At 57.6% G+C, this 21,907-nt stretch overlaps 1 protein-coding gene across 2 annotated transcripts in view; it reads right to left on the bottom strand.

Moving 5' to 3' along the window:
- The window catches only part of PIP4K2B (phosphatidylinositol-5-phosphate 4-kinase type 2 beta), a 32,751-nt gene extending 11,344 nt beyond the window's left edge, over nt 1-21,407 (bottom strand). Inside the window, exons 1-4 of one of the 2 annotated variants that reach the window (XM_008271389.5) lie at nt 20,784-21,407; nt 6,584-6,681; nt 4,109-4,205; nt 404-556 (exon numbers count right to left, since the gene is read on the bottom strand). In XM_008271389.5, coding sequence (XP_008269611.3) covers nt 404-556; nt 4,109-4,205; nt 6,584-6,681; nt 20,784-20,942 — 507 coding nt within the window. In that variant the 5' untranslated portion in view covers nt 20,943-21,407. Of the gene's footprint in view, nt 1-403; nt 557-4,108; nt 4,206-6,583; nt 6,682-14,743; nt 14,793-20,783 lie in introns of those variants that run through there. The other variant, XM_070060800.2, reaches the window with a different exon arrangement.
- Between the last annotated feature and the right edge of the window lie 500 nt (nt 21,408-21,907).

The following is a 21,907-nucleotide window of genomic DNA, read 5'->3' as shown; positions in this document are numbered from 1 at the left end:
GCCAGCAGGCTGCGAGGGGCCGCGGGGGCAGGGCTGGGACCCCGCTGTCTGGGAGAAGAGAGCGGCTCCGTACCCACGCCACGCCCCCAGCACCACCCATTTCCCCCACTGCACCTCAGTGCCCCTGAACTGAGGACCCAGGATGGCTCAGGACGGGGACCCCTGCTCTCGCTGTCACAGGTTCCACTCTCCCAGAAGAAAGGGGCAGAGGCCAGGGTGTGCACACTCAGACCACAAACAGCTGTCCCACGGGGCCTGAGCCAGCGGCAGCCACATGTCCCCTCCTCTCCCTTAGAGAACAGGACTCTACCATCACCAGAGAGGGCCCTCCACCCCCGTTACAGAGCCGGGAAGCCCACTAGGGGCTCCCCTCTCCCTCCTGCCAGCCTGGGACTCACCATACCTGGTGGTATTTCTTTAAGATGTTGTGCATCTCGGCCACGTCCTCACTGGACACAGTCTTGATGACGAAGCGGCGGTCATAGGTGGTGAGGAAGCGCGTGCCGCAGCGGCCCTGGCTGTCGCTGTTGATGGGGGCGCTGCGCGTCACCGAGTTCTGGGGGCCGAGACACAAGCACGGCTCTTGGGAGGGGAAGGCTGGCTCCGAGCCTTCTCTCGTGGGCTGCAGCTCTTGCAGGCCACCGCCACGGGGACAGAGCACCCCGGCCGGGACTGCATCTCCCCCTGCCCCACGGCGTGCTCCCAGCTCGCCTGAACCTTCCCCAGGGGTCAGGCGTCGCCGCTCACCACCTGCCCCAGTGCCAGGCTGGGGCAGGCGGAGGACTGAGAGCTTCCCTGGATGCTGACCCCAGACAGTGACCCCCACGACCACCAGCCCGCCGCCAGTGGCGGCTGCAGGCGACCTGGGGTGGGTGAGACCCTGGGCCACCCTGCTGAGCACAGCAGGCAGCCAGAGCTGATTCCCCACCTCCTGGGGTGACAAAGAAGTGGTGCTCCCCACTCTGCGGACACGCAAACCCCAGCGTCTCACGCGGATGCTACTTTGCGGGTGCGGGGTAGGCCCCGGCGGTATCTGCAGTGGGGGTCTCAGGGAAGGGGTAGATCTGCTTGCATGGCTGGGGTGCGGGCCCAGGGATTGAACCACGGCGGCTTTAAAAAGAGAGGTGCACGGACACGGGGGACAAGCTCGCTCCCTGCCTCCTCCTGCTCTTCCCGGCTTGCCACAGACCCTCCTTGGCACGCAGCCCCCCAGCCACTGCCTTCACCAGCCGCCACACCGACAGGGCTCCCAGACGGCGGGCTCCGAGACTCCAAAATCACGAGCTGAAGTAAACCCGCTTGTGGCCTAAGCAGCGTCTCTCTTCTGTAGGCACGGAAAGCTGACCCACACGCTTAGGACAGGAACTCCGCGAGAGCCTAGCGTAAGAAGTACCGGGGGCTCGCACTGCGGTGCACACCTGTGACGCCGGCACCCCGTATCGTACTGGAACAGGGGTTCGAGTCCTGCCTGCTCTGCTTCCCACCCAGCAGCCTGCTAACGCGCCTGGGAAAGTAGCAGATGAAGGCCCAAGCGCTAGGAGCCCCTGCCAGCCATGTGGGAGTCCCAGATGGAGTCCCTGGCTCCTGACTTCAGCCTGGTCCAGCCCCAGCTGTTGTAGACATTTGGGGAGTGAACCAGCAGAGAGTTCTCTCTCTCTCTCTCTCTCTCCCTCTCCCTCTCTTTCTCTCTCTGTTGCTCTGCCTTTCAAATAAGTAAATTTTTTAAAAAACAAAGCAGGGGCCAGCGCCATGGTGCAGTGGGTTAATCCTCCACCTGCGGCTCCGGCATCCCATATGGGCAACGGTTCTAGTCCCGGCTGCTCCTCTTCCAATCCAGTTGTGCTGTGGCCTGGGAAAGCAGTGGAAGATGGCCCAAGTGCTTGGGCCCTTGCACCCGCATGGGACACCAGGAAGCATCTGGACCCTGGCTTCGGATCTGCGCAGCTCCTGCCGTTGTGGCCATTTGGGGAGTGAACCAACGGAGGGAAGATTTTTCTCTCTGTCTCTCCCTCTCACTGTCTGAGACTCCGCCTCTCAAAAAATAAATAAAAATTAAAAAGAAAAAAAACAGCAGCAGCAGTGACGATGGGGAGGAGGCCTCAGGCATAGTGGCTAACACAGGGCTTAAGAGCCCGGGTTCAAGTCCTGGCTCCACTATCGATTCCAGCTTCCTGTCAAAGTGCACCCTGGGAGGCAGCAGGTGACGGTTCAGGTGCTTGTGTTCCCCCCACGCTGTGGGAGACCTGGACTGAGTTCTGGGCTCCTGGCTTCAGCCTGGTCCAGCCCCAGCTGTTTGGGGGCATTTGGGGAGTGAACCAGCAAGCTGGAAGATCTGTCTCTTTTAAATAAATACAAATAAAATATATTTATTTTATTTTTTATTTTTTGGCAGGCAGAGTGGACAGTGAGAGAGAGAGATAGAGAGAAAGGTCTTCCTTTTGCCGTTGGTTCACCCTCCAATGGCCGCCGTGGCCGGCGTGCTGCGGCCGGCGCACCGCGCTGATCCGAAGGCAGGAGCCAGGTACTTATCCTGGTCTCCCATGGGTGCAGGGCCCAAGCACTTGGGCCATCCTCCACTGCACTCCCTGGCCACAGCAGAGAGCTGGCCTGGAAGAGGGGCAACCGGGACAGAATCCGGCGCCCCAACCGGGACTAGAACCCGGTGTGCCGGCGCCGCTAGGTGGAGAATTAGCCTATTGAGCCGCGTCGCCGGCCCAAATAAAATATTTTTTAAACAGTGTGAAGCAGCGATGTCCACAGTCACCTCTCTTCCCTGTGCCTACGCTGCCGCTGGAAGACGCTGGCCAAGGCAGGAGCTTGGCCCTCGTCCCCGCCCAGCACACTGCTCCTCGCCACAGCTCCCGTCGTGGGGGCTTCGCTGGTGTCCCTGCTCCCCCTCGAGCCCCGCTCCCATCAGGACCCGAGAGCAACGGAGGCTCAAGAGGAAGGCGGGGGACACTGAGTCAGCCAAGAGGATACCAGCCATGACCTTGGGGAGGCAAGGCTGTGGGGACCCATGACGACCTGCTCCCAGACACGCCGCCTGCAGGAGCCAGCAGCAGCACCACCCTCGTAGGGGCGCCACCTCCAAGGAGCAGCTTCAGATCCAGAAACCCTGGCCAGGCCATGTGGCTGAGCGCCCAGCCCAGCCCGGCCCGCTGTGGGTCACACCTGCAGCCAGGAAGGCCAACCGCCCTCGCCCTCACCTCAGTCCTGGGCATGGTCGCAGGTGGCTGCCCACAAGGCTACTAGAGACAGAATGTGGACTTGGGGAGATGTGGTCAGACAGCCCAGGGGAGGGGCTGCAGCGGCGGCAAGTTCGCGGGGCTCCCCTCAGCTCAGGATGCAGCTTAGGGCAGCTGGAGGGACTTTCCTGGCTCTCCCCCTCCTCTCCTCCCCCGCCCCGCCCCCCAAGCTCCTGGGCAAGGATCCTCACCCTGGCCGTGGAGCAGGGTGCAGGCAAGAGGGAGAGGAGACTCCCGCGCTGTGGCAATTCTGCCCCCAGGCCACTGGCCGGGTGTTCTCACAGCTCAAGTGGGAACTCTCCCACCTTCAGCCCCAGGCTTCGCCTTCGGGGTCAGAGGGCCCAAGGAGAAGTGTTCGGGGGAGACGCGTCACGGGTGGACTCAGCCAGACCCAAACACCCCGACCCGGGACGGACTCCCAACAGCCGACGGCCTCCGTGCCCCCAGAGGCGGCGCTGGCCTGCCAGGCCTGCCAGGCCTACCCGCCTCCCACCACCAGGAGAGGGGAGGAGTTGGCGAGGTGACACTCATACCTGGCAGGAGGTGACACTACCCTTGCGGTTGTCCTTGTCTATCTGGCTTATCTGCTTTAAGAGGCCTCATCTCTCGCTGGCAACAACTCTTTCTTAAGTCAAACTACGAAGGAGAGGTTCTTCGGCCTAGACTGGGGACGTCAGACTAAAATGAAGCAGCTCCCACAGGCCCTTGGCTCCCCGGTTCTCCCGCCTGGGCCTGCAAGGCCCTCACCCCCCGTGACCCCCCAGCACTGGGTGGAGGCAGGGCTGCCTGGGGGCGGGGAGGCTTTTTCCTCCACCAGCTCTGGGGCTTCCGGACCCCACTGAGCTGGCCATGACACCTCGTACCTGGTAGTCCTGGTCATCGATCCCAAACCTTTCCCGGAGATTCCGGAACACCATGGGGCAGTACTCCTTAAACTTGAAGCGGCTCGGCAGGTTCTCCCTGGGGAAAAGCAGAGACACGACTCTGAACCGCCCCTGGCGCACCTGAAGTCAGACACCGGCCCCCAGATGCCTGGATCTCAACACCTGGCCGTGGTTACAGGTCAGCGGCCAGGCCCCCGCACAGCTGGGTTGTTCCAGGTGATCCAGAGCGTGTAAAAACCCACAAACTCCAGCTCTCTTGCATTCATGTTGTGGGAATTAACCCAGATGTATCCTCGGGATTTGTGCACTTTCTTTCCTTTTTTTTTTTTTTTTTTAAATTTATTTGAAAGGCAGAGGCGGGGGGTCAGGGGGAGAGGTCTTCCATTCGCTGGTTCACTCTCCAAATGGCCGCAAAGGCTGGAGCTGCGCCGATCTGAAGCCAGGAGCTTCTTCCAGGTCTCCCATGCAGGTGCAGGGGCCCAAGGACTTGGGCCATCTTCTACTGCTTTCCCAGGCCATAGCGGAGTGGAACAGCCAGGACTTGAACCAGCGCCCACATGCACCCCCAGTATTTGCGCACTTTTCTGAGGGTACTGTCCTCCAGTAAACCTTCCGTCCCCTGGGACGTGGGGGCGAGCGCGGGCCCCAGTGTGGTGTGGGCTGCAGCCTGCCCGACTGCTGTAGGGCGCCCCTGCTCTGGGCACGCTCCCACGGAAACATCCGCCCTGGCTTCCAGCGGGCTGTGTGCTCCCTATTAGAGGGGCCTCAGCCAATGGAGCCACCGTTCTCTCACACAGCCCGCCAGGGGTCTGCTGGCGCCTCTCCCCACACTCCCCACTCCTCACTCCAGCTACAGGCTCCCCAGGAGGAGAGAGAACGACCTTGGAGTGAGGGCTCCCCCATTATCTCTACAACAGCTGCCTTCTCAGGGACCCCCTTCCAGAAACACCTCGATGACAGAAATCAGAGGAGCAGCTTCTCTGGGCGGGGCCTGCCTGCCACTCGCCCCGCCTCCCAGGAAACAGCGCTGCTGTCTGATAAACAGTAAAGGAAAGACGAGGGCGCCATCTGAGCCTGGGTGCTCTGCTTCGGGCCAGGACGTCGGGCGGGGCAGCTGCACAGAAGCCACGGGCCTACAACGGCAGCGGTGCAGCAGCACTCAGAACGGGGGCGCTGGGGGCAGAAACACCCCTTCTGGCTCCTGGCTTCGGATCGGCGCAGCTCCGGCCATTATGGCCACTCAGGGAGTGATCCAGTGGATGGAAGACCCCTCTCTCTCTCTCTCTCTGCCTCTCCTCTCTGTGTAACTCTGACTTTTAAATAAGTAACGAAATCTTTAAAAAAAAAAAAAGAAGAAGAAGTGGCAGCCATGGCGGGGCCGGCGCTGTGGCACGGTGGGTAAGGCCGCCGCCTGCAATGCTGGCATCCCACGTGCGGTGGGCCCGCGCTTGCTCGCACCCCGCGGTGGGGAACAGTTTGTTTTCCTGGACGGAAGTTTCACTGAAGGACAGTACACTCAGAAAAGCACACAAATCATGCAAGTTCTTGAGGATACCGGTTCAAGTCCCGGCTGCTCCACTTCCGATCCAGCTCTCTGCTATGGCCTGGGAAAGCAGTGGAAGATGGCCCAAGCCCTTGGGGCCCTGCACCCATGTGGGAGACCTGGAAGAAGCTCCTGGCTTCGGAATGGCCTACCTCTGGCCGCTGCGGCCATCTGGGAAGTGAACCAGCAGATGGAAGACCAACTTTCTCTCTTTCTCTCTGTGCCTCTGTCTCTTTTAACTGCCTCTCAAAAAAATACATAAATCTTTAAAAAAATAAATAAAGCGGCTGCCATGGAGACAGGTGGCTCCAGACTGAAGTCATGACTTTTTATGGGAGTGAGGCCACTAGGAACGTCCTCCCATCAAGCTTCTCCCGTGGGCTCTGTCTGGGCACGGTGAGGCGGTGGGGGCTGCGGGATAGGCAGGACCCACATACAGAAAGGAGGAGGGGGCAAGCGACAAGTGCTGTGCCGTCTCCATCACCACCTTGGACAGCCTGAGACATGGATGCGAGTCCAGGAAGCCACAGGGTCGGAAACGGGAAGTCGCTGTGGGCAGTGCCCTGGGTGCCAGCCCCAGCCTGAGGCTCCCAGCGCAGCCGGACAGCAGCTGGCGAGGCCGCATCCTTCCTCAGACTGAGACCACGGCAAGGCTGCTGCTCACCGCCACCTGAGCCGGCCCGAGCTCAATCAGTCCGGGCACAGCCCATCCAGGCGGCACAGCAGTTGGCTGATAGAGAAGATGACAATGCCAGGGGGGGAGGCCCCTACTGCACGCATTTCCCGGTCAGTCAGTTGTACGCTCCAGGCGCTGCCCTCCCACCCTGCCTGGCGCCGGCTCAGTCCCGACCACGCAGGTGCAGTTGCGAGCGGGCGTGGCGCTCTCCGGCCGCTGGGTCCCGGCAGCTTACTTGTTGAAGAGATGATTGTCCACCTTGATCTTGCTGTAGGCTTTGAAGTCATCTGGCATTAGCATGACGGGGACAGGGACATTGCTCAGCTCATTGATCTGCAAAGCAAGGGGACAGCGAGATTCTCAGCCAGGATGCCCCCAGCCTCAGAGGGACGCGAGGCCACGACGCGGATGCTAGCAGCGGCCCACAGACTCCCTCCCTGCCCTCTCACCCACTAAGTTCCCAACCTCACCTCCACCTGATAAGATCCAGCTCAAAAAGCACCTCCTCCATGGGGCCTTCCAGGATTCCACAGATCTTAAATACCCCTCCCCAGCTTCGATTTCCCGCACCCACCTTCAGCCACTTCCTCGTCTCCCTCCTTCCTACTATAGATCATGCTCAGGCCCTCACGAGCCTGCCAGGCTTCGGGGAGGCAACACCCTGTTACCGATCCTTCCAACCAGAGATCACCTAACTCTGGGGGGCTCCCAGCTGCTTGGCCCCCATGACTTGCATACAGCAGGCACTCAATAAACATTTCTTTCAAATGCACTAACAAATGGACCAAAGAATAAATGCCTCCCACCTAAGCAGGTGTTAAGGACTTGGAACACCTTCACGAAAACCGCGGGTTGAGTCAAGAAATCAGCACGGGGTAGGGACAAACCTGGATGGCTTTGAGTGGGTCTGCAACACCCATCTCCAAAGTAAAGGATTCAGTTAAAGCGAACACAAGCGGTAGCCATCAGCCACTGCTCACTGGGACCCTCCATTCCTAATGCTACGTCCTGGCTTACACTGAAGCGGGCAGACGGGTGGGCACAGGGCGCCCGGTCCTACTGCAAACAGTCTGTCTCATTGTCTTCCAGCCCACTTCAGGGAGCTGCAGCCGGGCCAGAGAGAGCCGGCTTCCCATTGGTACGGAGCTGGGAGGGCGGATCCTGCCCTGGCCGTCCTCAGTTCAGTCAATTAGTGGTCTAATTAGCCACAGATGTCCTCTCCCACCACAGCAGCGTAGTTGACCTCTGACCCTCAGCCCAGTTGCCACTAATGCATCTGGATTTACCAAGGAACCCTCAGTCCTGACCTAATGGGGGGGGGGGGCGGTCTTGTGTCTCCCACATACTTTCCTTGCAAATCCTATTATCTCCAGGAGGCCCCATGCGGCAGCGAGGGACTAACCCACAGCCATTAGGACTCCTCCGGAACACAAGTGCGAGAAGTGGCATTTAATTTGCTACTCCTTTGATGTTCCGAGCCTGGAGGGTGGAGGAAGTCCAAGTGAATGCAGTGTGGGGGCTGAGGAACATACCTTCCCGGTCATTCGGGGAGAAATTAACGAAGGCGAGGGAGCCCGTGGAGAGAGGACCGCGGCACAGCGGGCACAGCTGACCGGCACAGACGCAGGGCGTGTCGGATTCCAGCTCTATGAAATCCCAGGTCAGGTACCCACAGTGACGGAAGTCGGGTAACAGTATGGGTAGGGTGGGGGAGCACGAGTATAATGGGGCATGAGCCGTGTGACTCTAGGGTGATGGAAACGTCCTGTGTGGTCTGGGTGTGATGGTTCCATGGGTATTTACGGTTGTCAAATGCCTCGAACTGTACACTTAAAGATATATACATTTTGGGGGCCAGTATTGTGGCACAGCAGGTCGCACCTGCTGCACTTGCAACCCAGCTCCTTGCTGATGGCCTGAGAAAAGCAGCAGAAGATGGCTCAAGTGTTTGGGTCCCTGCCATCCACGTGGGAGACCTGGATGAAGCTCCTGGCCCAGCACTGGCCATTGTGACCATTTGGGAAGTGAACCAGCAAACGGAAGACCACTCTGTCTCTCCCTCTCATTAACTCTGACTTTCAAAATCAATAAATAAAGTGGGGACCAGTGCTATGGCATAGTGGGTAAAAGCTGCCGCCTGCAGTGCCAGTATCACATATGGGTGCTGGTTCAAGTCCCAGCTGCCCCAATTCCAATCCCGCTCTCTGCTAATGCACCCAGGGAAGCAGCAGAAGATGGCCAACGTCCTTGGGCCCCTGCACCCACATGGGAGCCCTGGATGAAGCTCCTGGTTCCTGGCTTCAACCTGACCCAGCCCTGCCCATTGTGGTTATTTGGGGAGTGAACCAGGGGATGGAAGACCTCTTTCTCTCTGTCTCTCCCTCTCTCTGTCTGTAACTCTGCCTTTCAAATAAAATAAATAAATAAATAAATAAATAAATAAAAAACCTTAAAAAAATTTACTCAATGGGCCGGCACTGTGCCACAGCGGGTTAACACCCTGGCCTGAAGCCCCGGCATCCCATATGGGCACCAGTTCAAGACCCGGTTGCTCCACTTCCGATCCAGCTCTCTGCTATGGCCTGGGAAAGCAGTAGAAGATGACCCAAGTCCTTAGGCTTCTGCACCTGCATGGGAGACCTAGAAGAAGCTCCTGGCTCCTGGCTTTGGATCGGCACAGCTCTGGCTGTTATGGTCAGTTGGGGAGTGAACCATCGGACGGAAGACCTCTCTCTCTGCCTTTCCTCTCTTTGTGTAATTCTGCCTTTCAAATAAATAAGTCTATGATGCCCTTCACTACTTAAATCTTCCCAAAAGCCAGAAAAAGCAATTAAAAAAAAAAAAAAAAAGGAAGCCCGCCAGCCCCACCCGTTGCACAGGTGCTCATGGGAAGCTGACTGTCACATCGGTGCCTGCAGAGGAAACCACTCCACTTCCCCGCTCTTCTGCCAATGGTCCCTCTCGCTCTTCCCTGGCGCTTCAAGCCAGGCTCTGAGTTACAGGGAAACAGAGACAGAGGGGCTCAGGGCTCTCGGGCGGCTCGGCCTTTCCTGCCCATCCCTTTGTGAGGGGAAGCACGGCCCACGAGCGTTCATGCCCACATGCCGCAGTATGTGCTACATGTCTGGGCTGGCTCGAGATGCCCGCTGGCCGGGGCTCGATTCCAGGGGAGCTACAGAAGATGCCTGAGGGGCACCACCGCCCCTCGGCAGGAGGAAGGAGCACAGACTCCTCAGGCCCACTCTGCAGATCATTCTGCTGCGCGGCTGGCTCAGCGCAGCACGGTTGAAATGGCTGCGAACGGGTCTGCTTGCAGCTCTCACTTCATCTTTTTTTTTTTGGACAGGCAGAGTGGACAGTGAGAGAGAGAGAGAGAGACAGAAAGAAAGGTCTTCCTTTGCACTGATCTCATGGCAGGAGCCAGGTACTTATCCTGGTCTCCCATGGGCTGCAGGGCCCAAGCACTTGGGCCATCCTCCACTGCACTCCCTGGCCACAGCAGAGAGCTGGCCTGGAAGAGGGGCAACCGGGACAGAATCCGGTGCCCCAACCGGGACTAGAACCCGGTGTGCCGGCGCCATAAGGCGGAGGATTAGCCTACTGAGCCACGGGGCCGGCCTCTCACTTCATCTTTATGCCTGATTTACAACCCAACAGCAGGGAATTCTCAAGTCAGATATTGCTGGAAAATCCACGCAGCTCCGCAGGACAGACCCACCCGTGCTTCCTGGTCACAGGTGGTGGGTTCACTCTGGGCATCAGCCCTACTGTCCAGCTTTTCTCAGCTGTGCTAAGTTTTCTATCCTCAGAGAGTTCTATTCAATTTCAAGTGAGCACGCCTTGCTGAAATACCTACTAAACGCTTCGTCTGTGTTGAGTGCATTTGGGGGCGGGGCACCGGGGAGGTGGACAGCACCTTCTGTCATCAGGGAGCGGAGACACACCTATGACAACACCGTCCCCCAAAGGTCACAGCAGTACACGGGCCGGGCACTGTGGCCCCTGGCATCCCACATCGGAGCGCAGTTCAAGTCACGCTCTGCCCATCCGGCTCCGATCAGCGCTCCCGGGAGGGCAGCAGGTGGAGACCCGAGCACTTGAGTTCCTGCCACACACGTGGGAGACCTGGATGGAGTCCTGGGGTCCTGGCAGCCGCAGGCATACGGGAGAGGGCAGTACGGTCAGGGTCACTCCTCACCATCACACAGCAGGCTAGAAGCAGGGCCCCTAAGCCTCTTCCGGCACTGCCGAGAGCATCCGACACCAGAGGAATCTGCAGATCATGTTTACTCCCTGCTTAAAACTCTTCCACGGCGCCCCATCCACCGAAGGGCAAAGCTGTAACTCCTTGGCCTGGCACTCACAGCCCTTCCTGACTGGCTCAGGCTCTGCTCTGTGCCCAAACCTACACCGCTTAGCTGGGAAGACAGACAACAAACAATGTACACAATGTGACGAGTGCTGTAACTGAGTTCTGCACCAAGGGCTGGTCGGTTCTCCTGGGAGGGGTGGCGAGGCTCACTGCTACAGGGAGCTACAAAGACGTTTATCTGAGTCAGGCCTGGGGTGGCAGTCCTCCAAAACAGCAGGGAAAGGGAGCCCCAGGCCCCGGCAGCCCCAGCACGCCACGGAGTTCTGACTTCAGGAATGGGAAGCATGTGCCGGGGTGGGTGTGGGAACGAGGGGCAGCAGCACACACAGGAGTAGTGGGGACTGGAGGGAGACTGCAGGGGGAAGACAGGTGAACAGTCCAGCACGTTATCAATATTAGTAATTCAAAAAGCTGCTTCTATGTGTTGAATGCCTATTAAGTGGCCAGTGTACCCTTACACACTGCACCTCACACACACGTGTGTTCTGTCCCGCGCTACGACTCCTAGTAGCTCACAGTCGCACAGAGCACTGGTATCTGATTTCGCCACACAGCTCCGGAGGCCGTGGATCCCTCACTGAAGGTCACACCGACAGCCGACGCAGAGTCAGGGCCTGAGTCAGTCTGCATCGGGCTCTGGCTCCTGACCCAGTGCTCCGGGATCCTTCTTAGGGACAGCCACCTAGCCGGAGGCAGCGCTCCCTGGTCCCGCACCTGTCCTCCCAACCCTGCACGGAAGAGTGCTATGCTCGTTGTCTATGCAATGAAAATGAAGAGCAGCTGAAACATTTACTGCTCCGAAGCCTACTATGAGCAAGGGGGAGAGCCTGGGTTTGACTTAGGTTTATCCACTGTCTGATAAATTTGGATTTGACCTTGCAGGCAACAGGTAGACCTCTCGGGTTTACGTCTAGGAATTCACACAGACAGGTGATACAGAAAGGTAATATTGGGATCATTAAGTAAGGATTGGAAAAAGGCAAAAAAATGAGAAGCAGCAAGACCATCCGTGGGCCATTACAACAGCTCATGTGACAGACTGTGGCAGTAAGAGAGAAGGGACAGAGCGAGTCATCCAAGACCTGCTGAGGGATTCTCTGTCTTCCGCAGGCTGAATTAAATTACTCACTCCTCTGTGTTCTGATCTCTCACTCCCTTGGGTAATTATTTGTTTACATATCTCATCTCTCCACTAGGCTGGAGATCCTGGAAGAGACTTTATCTGATCCATGTGTAGGTCCCTAACACGCAGTAGTTACTCAATAAACACTCATGGGAAGATGGATGGGGAGAAGAAGAGGGAGCTGGGAGCTGAAGGAAGGTTAGCAACAGGACAGACGGAGAAAGCAAACTGCAGCAAAAAAACAAGTGTGACTACAGGGGCCAGTGTTGTGGTTGAGGGCATTGCGGCTTAGCCGGCTCCAGTTCGAGTCCCGGCTGCTCCACTTCTGATCCAGCTCCCTGCTAAGGAGCCTGGGAAAGCAGCAGAAGATGGCCCAAGGGCTTGGGTTCCTGCCACCCACGTGGGAGACCCAGAAGAAGCTCCTGGCTCCTGGCTCCTGGCTTCAGCCTGGCCCGGCCCCAGTGGTTACAGCCACCTGGGGCATGAACCAGCAGAAGAACTCTCTCTCTCTCTCTCTGTGACTCTTCCAAATAAATAAATAAATCTTTAAAAACAAAAACACAAAAGGCTGCGGCTCCCGCGGTGCTCTCCTTTCCCCTCCCACCTCTGGGATGTTTTCAGGGCCGGCAGCAGCACGCACTTGTGGGATGCAAGCTCTCTCGGCTATCGGGCAAAGGCCCCGTTACAAGGAAGGTAAGTCAGTTGTGTCTCATGTCCCCTCAGAGGATGCTGGGTTACCTGCATGGTCCACGCCAGGAGCCGTAGGCATCAACAAAGAGGAAACCGAGCGAGCTGAGCAAGGAACACCTCGCAACAGGGTCCACCCTGCGCAGTCCTCCTGCAGACGAGAACGCAGGCACTGCTTCCAGTCTAGGGGTTCGAGTCCAGGAGCCTCCACTTCCCTGGGTGGCCTTGGTAGCAGTTCCCAGCCAGGAGGCATGAGCTAGGCCTGCAGGCTTCCTGACCTGGCCTGGGCTCCCCCAACAGCTCAACAGTGCACCAGCCACCACTGCGGCCATTTGCTTCCAGCCACGGTCAGCAAGAGTGACGCCGAGAAACACACTCCCAGGACCAAGGAGGTCCAAGCAGGACCGGAGGCTCCCGAGAGGAAAGCAGAAGGAAGCCACAGGAGACAAGAATCCCGGCCTGCACTGCTTCTTTCTTCTGCTCCTGTCTGAATCCCACAGTCCTCTGCGAGGCGGGAAGGCCTGCTTCCCATGCAGAGGCCTCACTGGAGTGGGAACATTTACTAAAGACTGTGTTTCACTTTACTTGAAAAGCAGGGAGAGGGGCTGGCACTGTGGCATAGCAGGTAAAGCCACCTCCTGTAGTGCCAACATCTCATATGGGCGCCAGTTCCAGTCCTGGCTGCTCCACTTCCGATCCAGCTCTCTGCTATGTATGGCCTGGGAAAGCAGTAGAAGATGGCCCAAGTGCTTGGACCCCTGCACCCGTGTGGGAGACCCAGAAGAGGCTCCTGGCTCCTGACTTTGGATCAGCGCAACTCTGGCTGTTGTAGCCAACTGGGGAGTGAACCAGTGGATGGAAGACCTTTCTCTCTCTCTTAAAAAAAAAAAAAAAAAAAAGGCAAGGCAAAGCAAAGCAGAGAAAGAGACAGACATCTTGCATCCCCGTTCACTCCCCAAATGCCTGCAATAGCCATGGCTGCGCCAGAGTGAAGCCAAGAGCCTGGAACTCAATCTGGGTCTCGCACGTGGTGGGCAGGCCCGGCATCTGCTGCCTCCCAGCGTGTGCTTCAGCAGGAAGCTGGATTAGAGCAGAGGGGCGGGGGCAGCCTTGTGGTGCAGTGACTTAAGCCACCACCTGCAACACCAGCATCCCATATGAGCACTGGTTCTAGACCCGGCTGTTCCACTTCCAATTCAGCTCCCTGCTAATGCACCTGGCAGAGCGGCGGAAGATGGCCTGGGTGCTTGGACCCCTGCACCCCCCTGGGAGATCCGGATAGAGTTCCAGGCTCCTGGCTGCTTGGACCTTTGCCACCCATGTGGGAGGCACTGACGAAGCTTCAGCCTGGCCCAGCCACAGCCGTTGTGGCCACTTGGGGAGTGACCAGCAGATAGAATATCTCTCTCTCAATTCTGCCATTCAAATGGCAGGAGTAAATAAATCTTAAAAGAAGAAGAAGAAGCCGGGAGGAGGAGGAAGCAAGAGCGACTGCAGAGGAACAAAAGCAGGGAGTCGAGCAAGTACTCCGGTGTGGGACGCAGCCGTGCCAAGCAGCATCTTTTTTTTTTTTTTTTTTTTTAAGATTTATTTTATTTATTTGAAAGGCAGTGTTACGAGAGGCAGAGGCAGAGAAGAGAGAGAAGTCTTTCATCTGATGGTTCATTCCCCAAAAGGCTGCAATGGCCGGAGCTGGGCTAATCTGAAGCCAGGAGCCAGGAGCTTCCTCCAGTCTTCCAGGGGCCCAGGACCAGGGCCATCCTCGACTGCTTTCCCAGGCCACAGCAGGGAGCTGGATCAGAAGTGGAGCAGCTGGGACCGGAACTGGCGCCCATATGGGATGCCGGCACTACAGGCGGCGGCTTTACCCGCTATGCCACAGCACCGGCCCTCTAAGCAGCATCTTAATTGTGTGCAGATGTCTACCCCGCACTAAAGATTTTTAAAGCAGCGGGACAAGAGAAAATGTAGGTAAGGGAGGTTCTGGGTCTGTATTTAACAGGGAAAATCGTGGACAGAATGGCGGCGTGGGGGCACAGGAGAGGAGCAGAGCGGAACCAAGAAGGAATCGGGCATGGCTGCTCTGCCTGGCGGTTAAGGGTGTCACCTGGGACACTGAGAGTGCCTGGGTTCCAGTCCCACTCCGCAGCCGATCACTGCTGACACACCCCCCGAGAGGCAGCAGGTGACATCTCAAATACTTGGGTTCCTACCTCTCACGTGGGAAACCCAGATGGCGCTCCTGGCTCCTGGCTTCGGCCTGGCCCACCCTCAGCTGTTACAGACATTCGCGATGTGGATCAGTGGATGGGAGCTCTCGCTCTAGCTTTGTCTCTATCTCCTCTGTCTCTCTGCTTCTCAAATGAATAAAAATAACAGAACAAATCTGTATTTCACACCAGATAAGAAAATTATCGACCTACATAAAAAAGCTAAGCCTATAGATCCTACAGTGCTGTCCACGAGGGCCAAATTCACTGACAAACGGATAGAGAAACAGAGGCACTACCTACAGTGGGACATTACTCAGCCTTAAAGAGGAAGGCAGTTCTGTGACACGCGACAACACAGATGAGTCCTGAGGACATTATACCAGCCAGCGGAGTACCAAGACTGCACGGCTACTCTCACACGAGGTACCTAAAACGTCAAATTCACACAAACGAACAGCGGAACGGTGGCTGCCAGGGGCTGGGGCAAGGGCAACGGGAAGTTAAGAACCAAAGGCAGAAAGTCTCGGGCCACCACGACCGCTCCGGAGACAGCGGCGCAGCACTGCACAGACACACGCCGCCGCGGCACACTCCACAGGCGTGCTGAGCACAACCACCCTTCTCCAGAGTTAACACTGTCAAACCCTCTGAAGAAAACATAGGAGTAATCTTTTAAGACCTTGCGTTAGGCCAAGCATTTTTAGATATGACATCAAAAGCAGAAGCAGCAAAAGCGAAACAGATACACGGGCCTTTGTCAAGACGGAGAACCTGAGCTTCGAAAGATACCATAAAGAAAATGTAAAAGGCAACTCAATGAATGGGATGAGATATTTGCAAACCAGATGTCTGACAAGGGACTCTGTATCTAGTATATATAAAGAACCCTCCAGTTCAATAATAAAAGACAAATGACCAAATTTTAAAATGAGCAAGAGAAAATTGGATGTTTTTTTAAAAAGATTTATTTACTTACTTGAAGTTCAGAGTTACAGAGAGAAGGGGAGAAACAGAGACGGGGCTGGCACTGTGGCAAAGTAGGTTAAGTCTTGGCCTGCAGTGCCAGCATCCCATAAGGGCACCGGTTTGAGTCCCAGCTGCTCCATTCTTGATAGAGCTCCCTACACTGTGGCATGGTGGGTAAAGCCACCACCGGTACCTGGGCCCCTGCACCCACATGGGAGACCTAGAAGTTCCTGGCTTCAGATCGGCCTAGCTCCAGCCATTGTGGACATCTGGGGAGTGAATCAGCGATTAGAAGACCTCTCTCTCTGTTTCTCCCTCTCTCTGTAACTCTCTCAAATAAATAAATAAATATGGCCGGCGCCATGGCTCACTTGCCTAATCCTCAGCCTGTGGTGCCGGTACCCCAGGTTCTAGTCCCAGTTGGGGCGCCGGATTCTGTCCCGGTTGCTCCTCTTCCAGTCTAGCTCTCTGCTGTGGCCCGGGAAGGCAGTGGAGGATGACCCAAGTGCTTGAGCCCTGCACCTGCATGGGAAACCAGGAGGAAGCACCTGGCTCCTGGCTTCAGATCGGCGCAGTGCACCGGCCATAGCAGCCATTTGGGGAGTGAACCAATGGAAGGAAGACCTTTCTCTCTGTCTCTCTCTCTCTCTCACTGTCTAACTCTGCCTGTCAAAAAAAAAAAAAAAAAAAAAAGTAAATAAATATTTTTTTAAAAATCACAGTGACATATGGTTTTACGCCCACTAGAATGTGTATACTGAAAAAGACAAGGTGGGTGAGCATTTAGCCTAGTGGTTAAGGTACAGGCTAATGGGCCTGTACCCCATACAGGAGTACCCGGGTTCCACACCTGGCTTCCAGCTCCAGCTCCTGACCCCAGCTTCCTGCTAATATGTGCCCTGGGAGGCAGCAGTGAAGGTTCTAGAAATTGGATCCAACCATCCACATGGGAAACTGGACTGAGTTTCCATCTCCCAGCTTCTACCTGGCTCTGGCCCAGTCCCAGCCATTGTGGGCATCTCAAGAATGAACCATCAGATGGGAGGTCTTTTTTTTTTCTTAAAGATTTATTTATTTATTTGAAAGTCAGAGTTACACAGAGAGAGAAGGAGAGGCAGAGAGAGAGAGAGAGAGAGGTGTCTTCCATCTGCTGGTTCACTCCCCGATTGGCTGCAACTGCCAGAGCTGCGCCGATCCGAAGCCAGGAGCCAGGAGTTTCTTCCAGGTCTCCCACGCAGGTACAGGGGCCCAAGGACTTGGGTCATCATCTACTGCTTTCCCAGGCCATAGCAGAGAGCTGTTTTGGAAGTGGAGCACCCAGGACTCAAACCAGCACCCATATGGGATGCTGGCACTGCAGGCAGTGGCTTTACCCGCTATGCCACAGCTCCAATAAATGCATTTTTTGAAAGCCAGTACCAAGTGTGACAAGCATTGGAGAAACTGGAACACTCATACAACGCTGGTAAAAATGTAAAATGGTGGGGCTTGCGCTGTGGCGCAGTGGGTTAAGGTGCTGTCCATAGGCCGGCATCACACATGGGCACCAGCTGAAGTTTGGGCTGCTCCACTTCCAATCCAGCTCCCCGCTATGGCCTGAGAAAGCAGTAGAAGATGGCCCAAGTGCTTGGGCCCCTGCAACCATGTGGGAGACTCAGATGAAGCTCCTGGCTCCTGGCTTTGGCCTGGCCCTAGCCTAGGCTGTTTTGGCCAATTGGGGAGTGAACCAGTAGATAGAAGATCTGTTTCTCTCTGTCTTTCTCGTTCTCAGTCTCTCTCCCTCTCTCTGGAACTCTGTCTTTTTTGTTTTAAAGATGCTATTTATCTATTTATTTATCTGAAAGGTGCCAGCCCCTGTACAATGGGGCAACTGCTTTGGAGAACAATCTGACAGTTTCTCAAATGGCTAAAAATATGAGTGGAAGGTTTCCACAACTGCTGCTGCCCCTCTGACGGCCGTGGGGAGGCTTCACCCACACCTGGTTCCTAAGACAGCCACGGGTCTCTGGGCAGGTCTGCTGCCCCTGGTCTCCACGCTCCTCCCTAACCCCAGACCCTCTGAACGGTACTGGTATTTCATCCACCAAACCACTGGTTTCTCTCTTTACTACTCATCCCCTGACAGGTCGAGAGTCCTCTGATTCTTCCCCTTGTTTCCCACGTACTCTGTCCACAACATCCCTGGGCTTGCCCACGCAGAGGCGCTCCTGTGCTAACACTCAGCGCAAACGCCTCCCTTTTTCTAACCAGGAGCAATCTAACCACCTCATGCAAAGGTAACCAACCGGCTTTGCTACAGATAAAGACTTAACCATCCTTTACATCTGATACACTGTTAGCCACAGACCAGCAGGCCTAAATGCCTACAGGGTAAGAAACCAGAGACTCGGGCGGCGCTGTGCAGTCGCAGGTTAAGCCTCCGCCTGTGGGGCTGGCATCCCACATGGACGCCGGTTCAGTGTCCTACCTTCTCCCTTCTGATCCAGCTCCTTGCTGATGCCCTGGGAAAGCGGTGGAAGATGGCCCAAGTCCTTGGGCCCCTGCACCCATGTGGGAGACCCGGAAGAAGCTCCTGGCTCCCGACTTTGGATCAGCCCAACTCCAGCAGTTGTGGCCATTTGGGGAGTGAACCAGTGGATGGAAGGCCTCTCTCTCTGTCTCTCCCTCTTTCTGTTTGTAACTCCGCCTCTCAAATATTAATATTAAATATTAAAAAGGGGGGGGGGCCATGGCACAGCGGGTTAAAGCCCCAGCCAGGAGTACCGGCATCCCATATGGGCACCGGTTCAAGTCCCAGCTGCTCCACTATGGCCTGGAAGAGCAGTAGAAGATGGCCCCTCCCGCATGGGAGACCCGGAACCAGCTCCTGGCTCCTGGCTCTGCATAAGCTTACCTCATCTGGGGAGTGAACCACCTCTCTCTGTAACTCTTTCAAAAAAAAAAAAAAGAAAGAAAGAAAGAAAGAAAAGCAAGCAAGCAAGCAAACAAATAAAAAAAACCCAGAGAATCAAAACAAAAGCTGGTGTCTGAATCCAAAGATGGCAAGAAGTTGCAAAAGCAGGCTTGTGACGGGAAAGCGCATCGAGAAAGGCCAGCGACCCACCCAGAGCCACGTGGGCCTGGCTCCCTAGAGAACTGGCAGATCTTACACTCTCTTCTGGGCACCAGTCTGCATTTCCCAGCTGGGACCGCTGCACTGCTAGGCCTTACAGCAGGCCAGGAGGAAGCAACAGAACATGGGGGCAATGACCTGCCCGGCACCGGGGCACCCGCGTGCACGGCACAACCCCCACGCTCATGCTGGGAGGCAGGCATGCGTCTCTTTCAAGCCAGTGCCTTTCCAGCCAGCCCCTCAAACAAACTTTCACAAAGTTCGCCAAGAAAGAAGGTGGGCCCCCGTGCGAGAGCAGGAGCTCAGGTCCCCGCCCGGGTACCATTCAGAGGCCCCCGTCTGATGCCCTCACCTGGGCAGACTCCCCGCCTGCTGAGCAGCAAACCAGGCACCGCTCACACTGCCAGGAGCCGGCAGGCACAGGCACGCACCCGGAGCACACTTGTTCTGTGACAAGATCACCTACCCCGGGCCTTGGCCGGGAGAGAGGAAAGAGGAGCAGGAGGCAGGGAAAACAAGAGCAGCCGCTCAGGCCCCACGCGCTGGACAGCTGCTGCACCGCCCGCTGCGGCCCAGGTTCCTTCGGCCACCCCGCTCCTGACTCCCAGGCCTCGCAGCGCTCCGCACAGGCCGGGCGCTTTCTAGTGAGAAGCAGGAGGTGGGACGGAACCAAGGAGTGACTTCCAGAGAAGGACACGGGGTCACATTTTGATGACCCAGTTTCCCTGCAGATGTGGCCAGATGACCCCTGGGGCAGCAGGAGACCAGAGGAACGGCCTCTGCTGGGCCGAGCAGCTCCTCCGGGTGGTCCTGGCCCTGCTGGGACCCTCAACACCCACAGTGAGGATGCTGAAAACAGTAACGTACCCAGACCAAGAAACACACGCGTGCTTCCCTGTATCAGACGGCAAGATCCGAAACCCCAACTCAGACCACGCTGCCCTGATCGCCAGCCAAAGGCACCCCTGGCTCCTCCAGCCAAGTCCAGTCCTCGCCCCTTTGTCATCACTTAGTCCTGGCAACTTCAAGCGCTCGGACAAGACAGGGAGCCTAACAAACTGAAACCCACAGGGAACCCCAGCTTCCTTTTCCTCACTCGATCCTCTCACTTGGAGAAATGGCAGGAGGCAAGGAGCCACTGGTGGGAAGAAAGACCTCTACCCACCCCACCCCCCCAACAAACAAGCAGCAGACCGGCAAAGCCACGCAGCTCCGATTCCTGCCAGGGGCTGCCGGACAACCTCCAAGCACCCCAAGGATCCAAGCCCCTTGCTCTGGCCCAGGGCCACCGTCACCACGCACCCTCACGCCCCCATGGAGCCTACACAGAAGTCAACGCTGTGAAGAGTACCCCCCAGAAGGAAGGCACCGCACCTCTAATGGGAATAATCTTCCCGATGCCAGGCCTCCACTTCCCTCCAGTGTAACACCCCCTATCCTCCCCAACCCAGGGAGACCCTGGCCAAGGAGGCCTGTGCTCCTCCAGCCCACGGTCTTATTCAAGAAGAAAAGGAAACCCACGGAGGGCTTTCCTGGGCAGGGGGAGGAGGCCCAGAGGGTGGGACGCTTGGAGCAGCCACACCAGCCAAACGGCCGGGACCACAGAATATTCCGGCAGCCACCGCCACTTGCCCTGTCAGCTGGACATGAGCTGGCAGCCGGCTCCGAGGGACAAGGGGGTATACCCATGCAGCAGCCAGGGTGAGGCGAGGAGAGGCAGCGGGGAGGAAGGCCTTCCCGCCGCGCTCCGAGGGCTGCCTGGGGCGCGCACACCAGGCGCAGGAAGCCAGAGGGGCTGCGGGCAAGGGGAGGACGCGACCGCACACCGTGGAGACACCAGGCCGCGCGTGGCGTGCGGGGAGTGCACCGGGCCCGACGGCGTGCAAGGGCGGGGCGAGGGCTGACCGCCCGTCGGCGGCAGGGCCCGCGGGGCGTGGGGGCGCGCGCGGGGGAGCTGGTTACCGTGTGGTTCACCCCCCACATCAGGACGCTGAGGATCGGCTCGCTGGCCCGGAATAGCTTCACTTTCTGGCACACGAAATGCTTCTTCTTGGTCTTGGTCTTGCTGGCGCTGAGCGGCGCCACCGCCACCGCCGTGGTGCTGGTGCAGTTGGACGACATGCCCGGGGCGGCGGCGGCGGCGGCGGCGGCCGAAGGGGGGGCGGCGGAGACGGCGCACAAGCCAGCGGCCCCAGGCCTCCCCCGGACCGATCCCCACCCCCGCTGCCTCACCGCGCCATGGTCGCGCCCGTCCCGTTACCTCCCCACCCCGCCCGGGTGGTTGCGTCCGCCCCACGCCCCGCCCTCCCCGCCCCGCCCCAGGGAGCCGGCCGGTCCGCTCTGCACCCCGCCCCGCCGTCACCAAGCCCTCTCCTCCCCGCCGGAGTGGTACTGCCCGTCCCCGCCAGCCCCTCCTCCCCGCGCCTGACAGGAGCCTGGCCGGCCTCCGCACGCCTCAGAGCCACGCGCCAGAGCCGGAAGGGGAACAGGGAAGGGCAGGTGTCGCTGTGTACTGCGGGAAAGGGTCCCCTGTCCGGGCCCCCACAAAAGCCAGGCTTCGGCTCGTTCTCTCAATCCGGACTGCCAAGATGGCGGCCGCGCCACAACTCCGTGAGGCGGAGGCGGGGTGGGACGTACCATCCTCACCCCGGGGGAGACGAGAGGAACGCAGATGGGAAAAGGAAGTCCAGCCTGGAAAACCAAGGAACGCCCCCTCGCCCCACCCAAGCGTGGATCTTCCCACTCCCCCGGACCGAGGGCGCGCTCCACTCGTGGGGCACGCCCCTTTCCCCCAGGACCAATGGGAGGAGTGGGCCGGGAGCCCTGGGTTTTATGAATGGGTCCCGTGCCCACCCACCTGTCGCCTGGCCTCCACAGGCCGAAGGGTCGAGTTAAGACGCTAGCAGCGGCCACCAACCCTGAAAACCATCTTAATATCTGGCTCACTTCTTGAAATGTTTGAGTAAACTGCTCGGGCTTTGTTACATAATTCCTCGGGAGGAAGGACCTCCTATATTTGATACAAATCACCAGTCAACATTGTTCCCCGGGCAGGAATTCATAAACCCAGTACTCCAAACGTGGTC

This window comes from Oryctolagus cuniculus, chromosome 17, assembly GCF_051225735.1.
Source record: "Oryctolagus cuniculus isolate XC-2025 breed Fujian yellow rabbit chromosome 17, ASM5122573v1, whole genome shotgun sequence".
Classification (NCBI taxonomy): domain Eukaryota; kingdom Metazoa; phylum Chordata; class Mammalia; order Lagomorpha; family Leporidae; genus Oryctolagus; species Oryctolagus cuniculus.
This window is presented reverse-complemented; position numbering and strand designations above follow the sequence as displayed.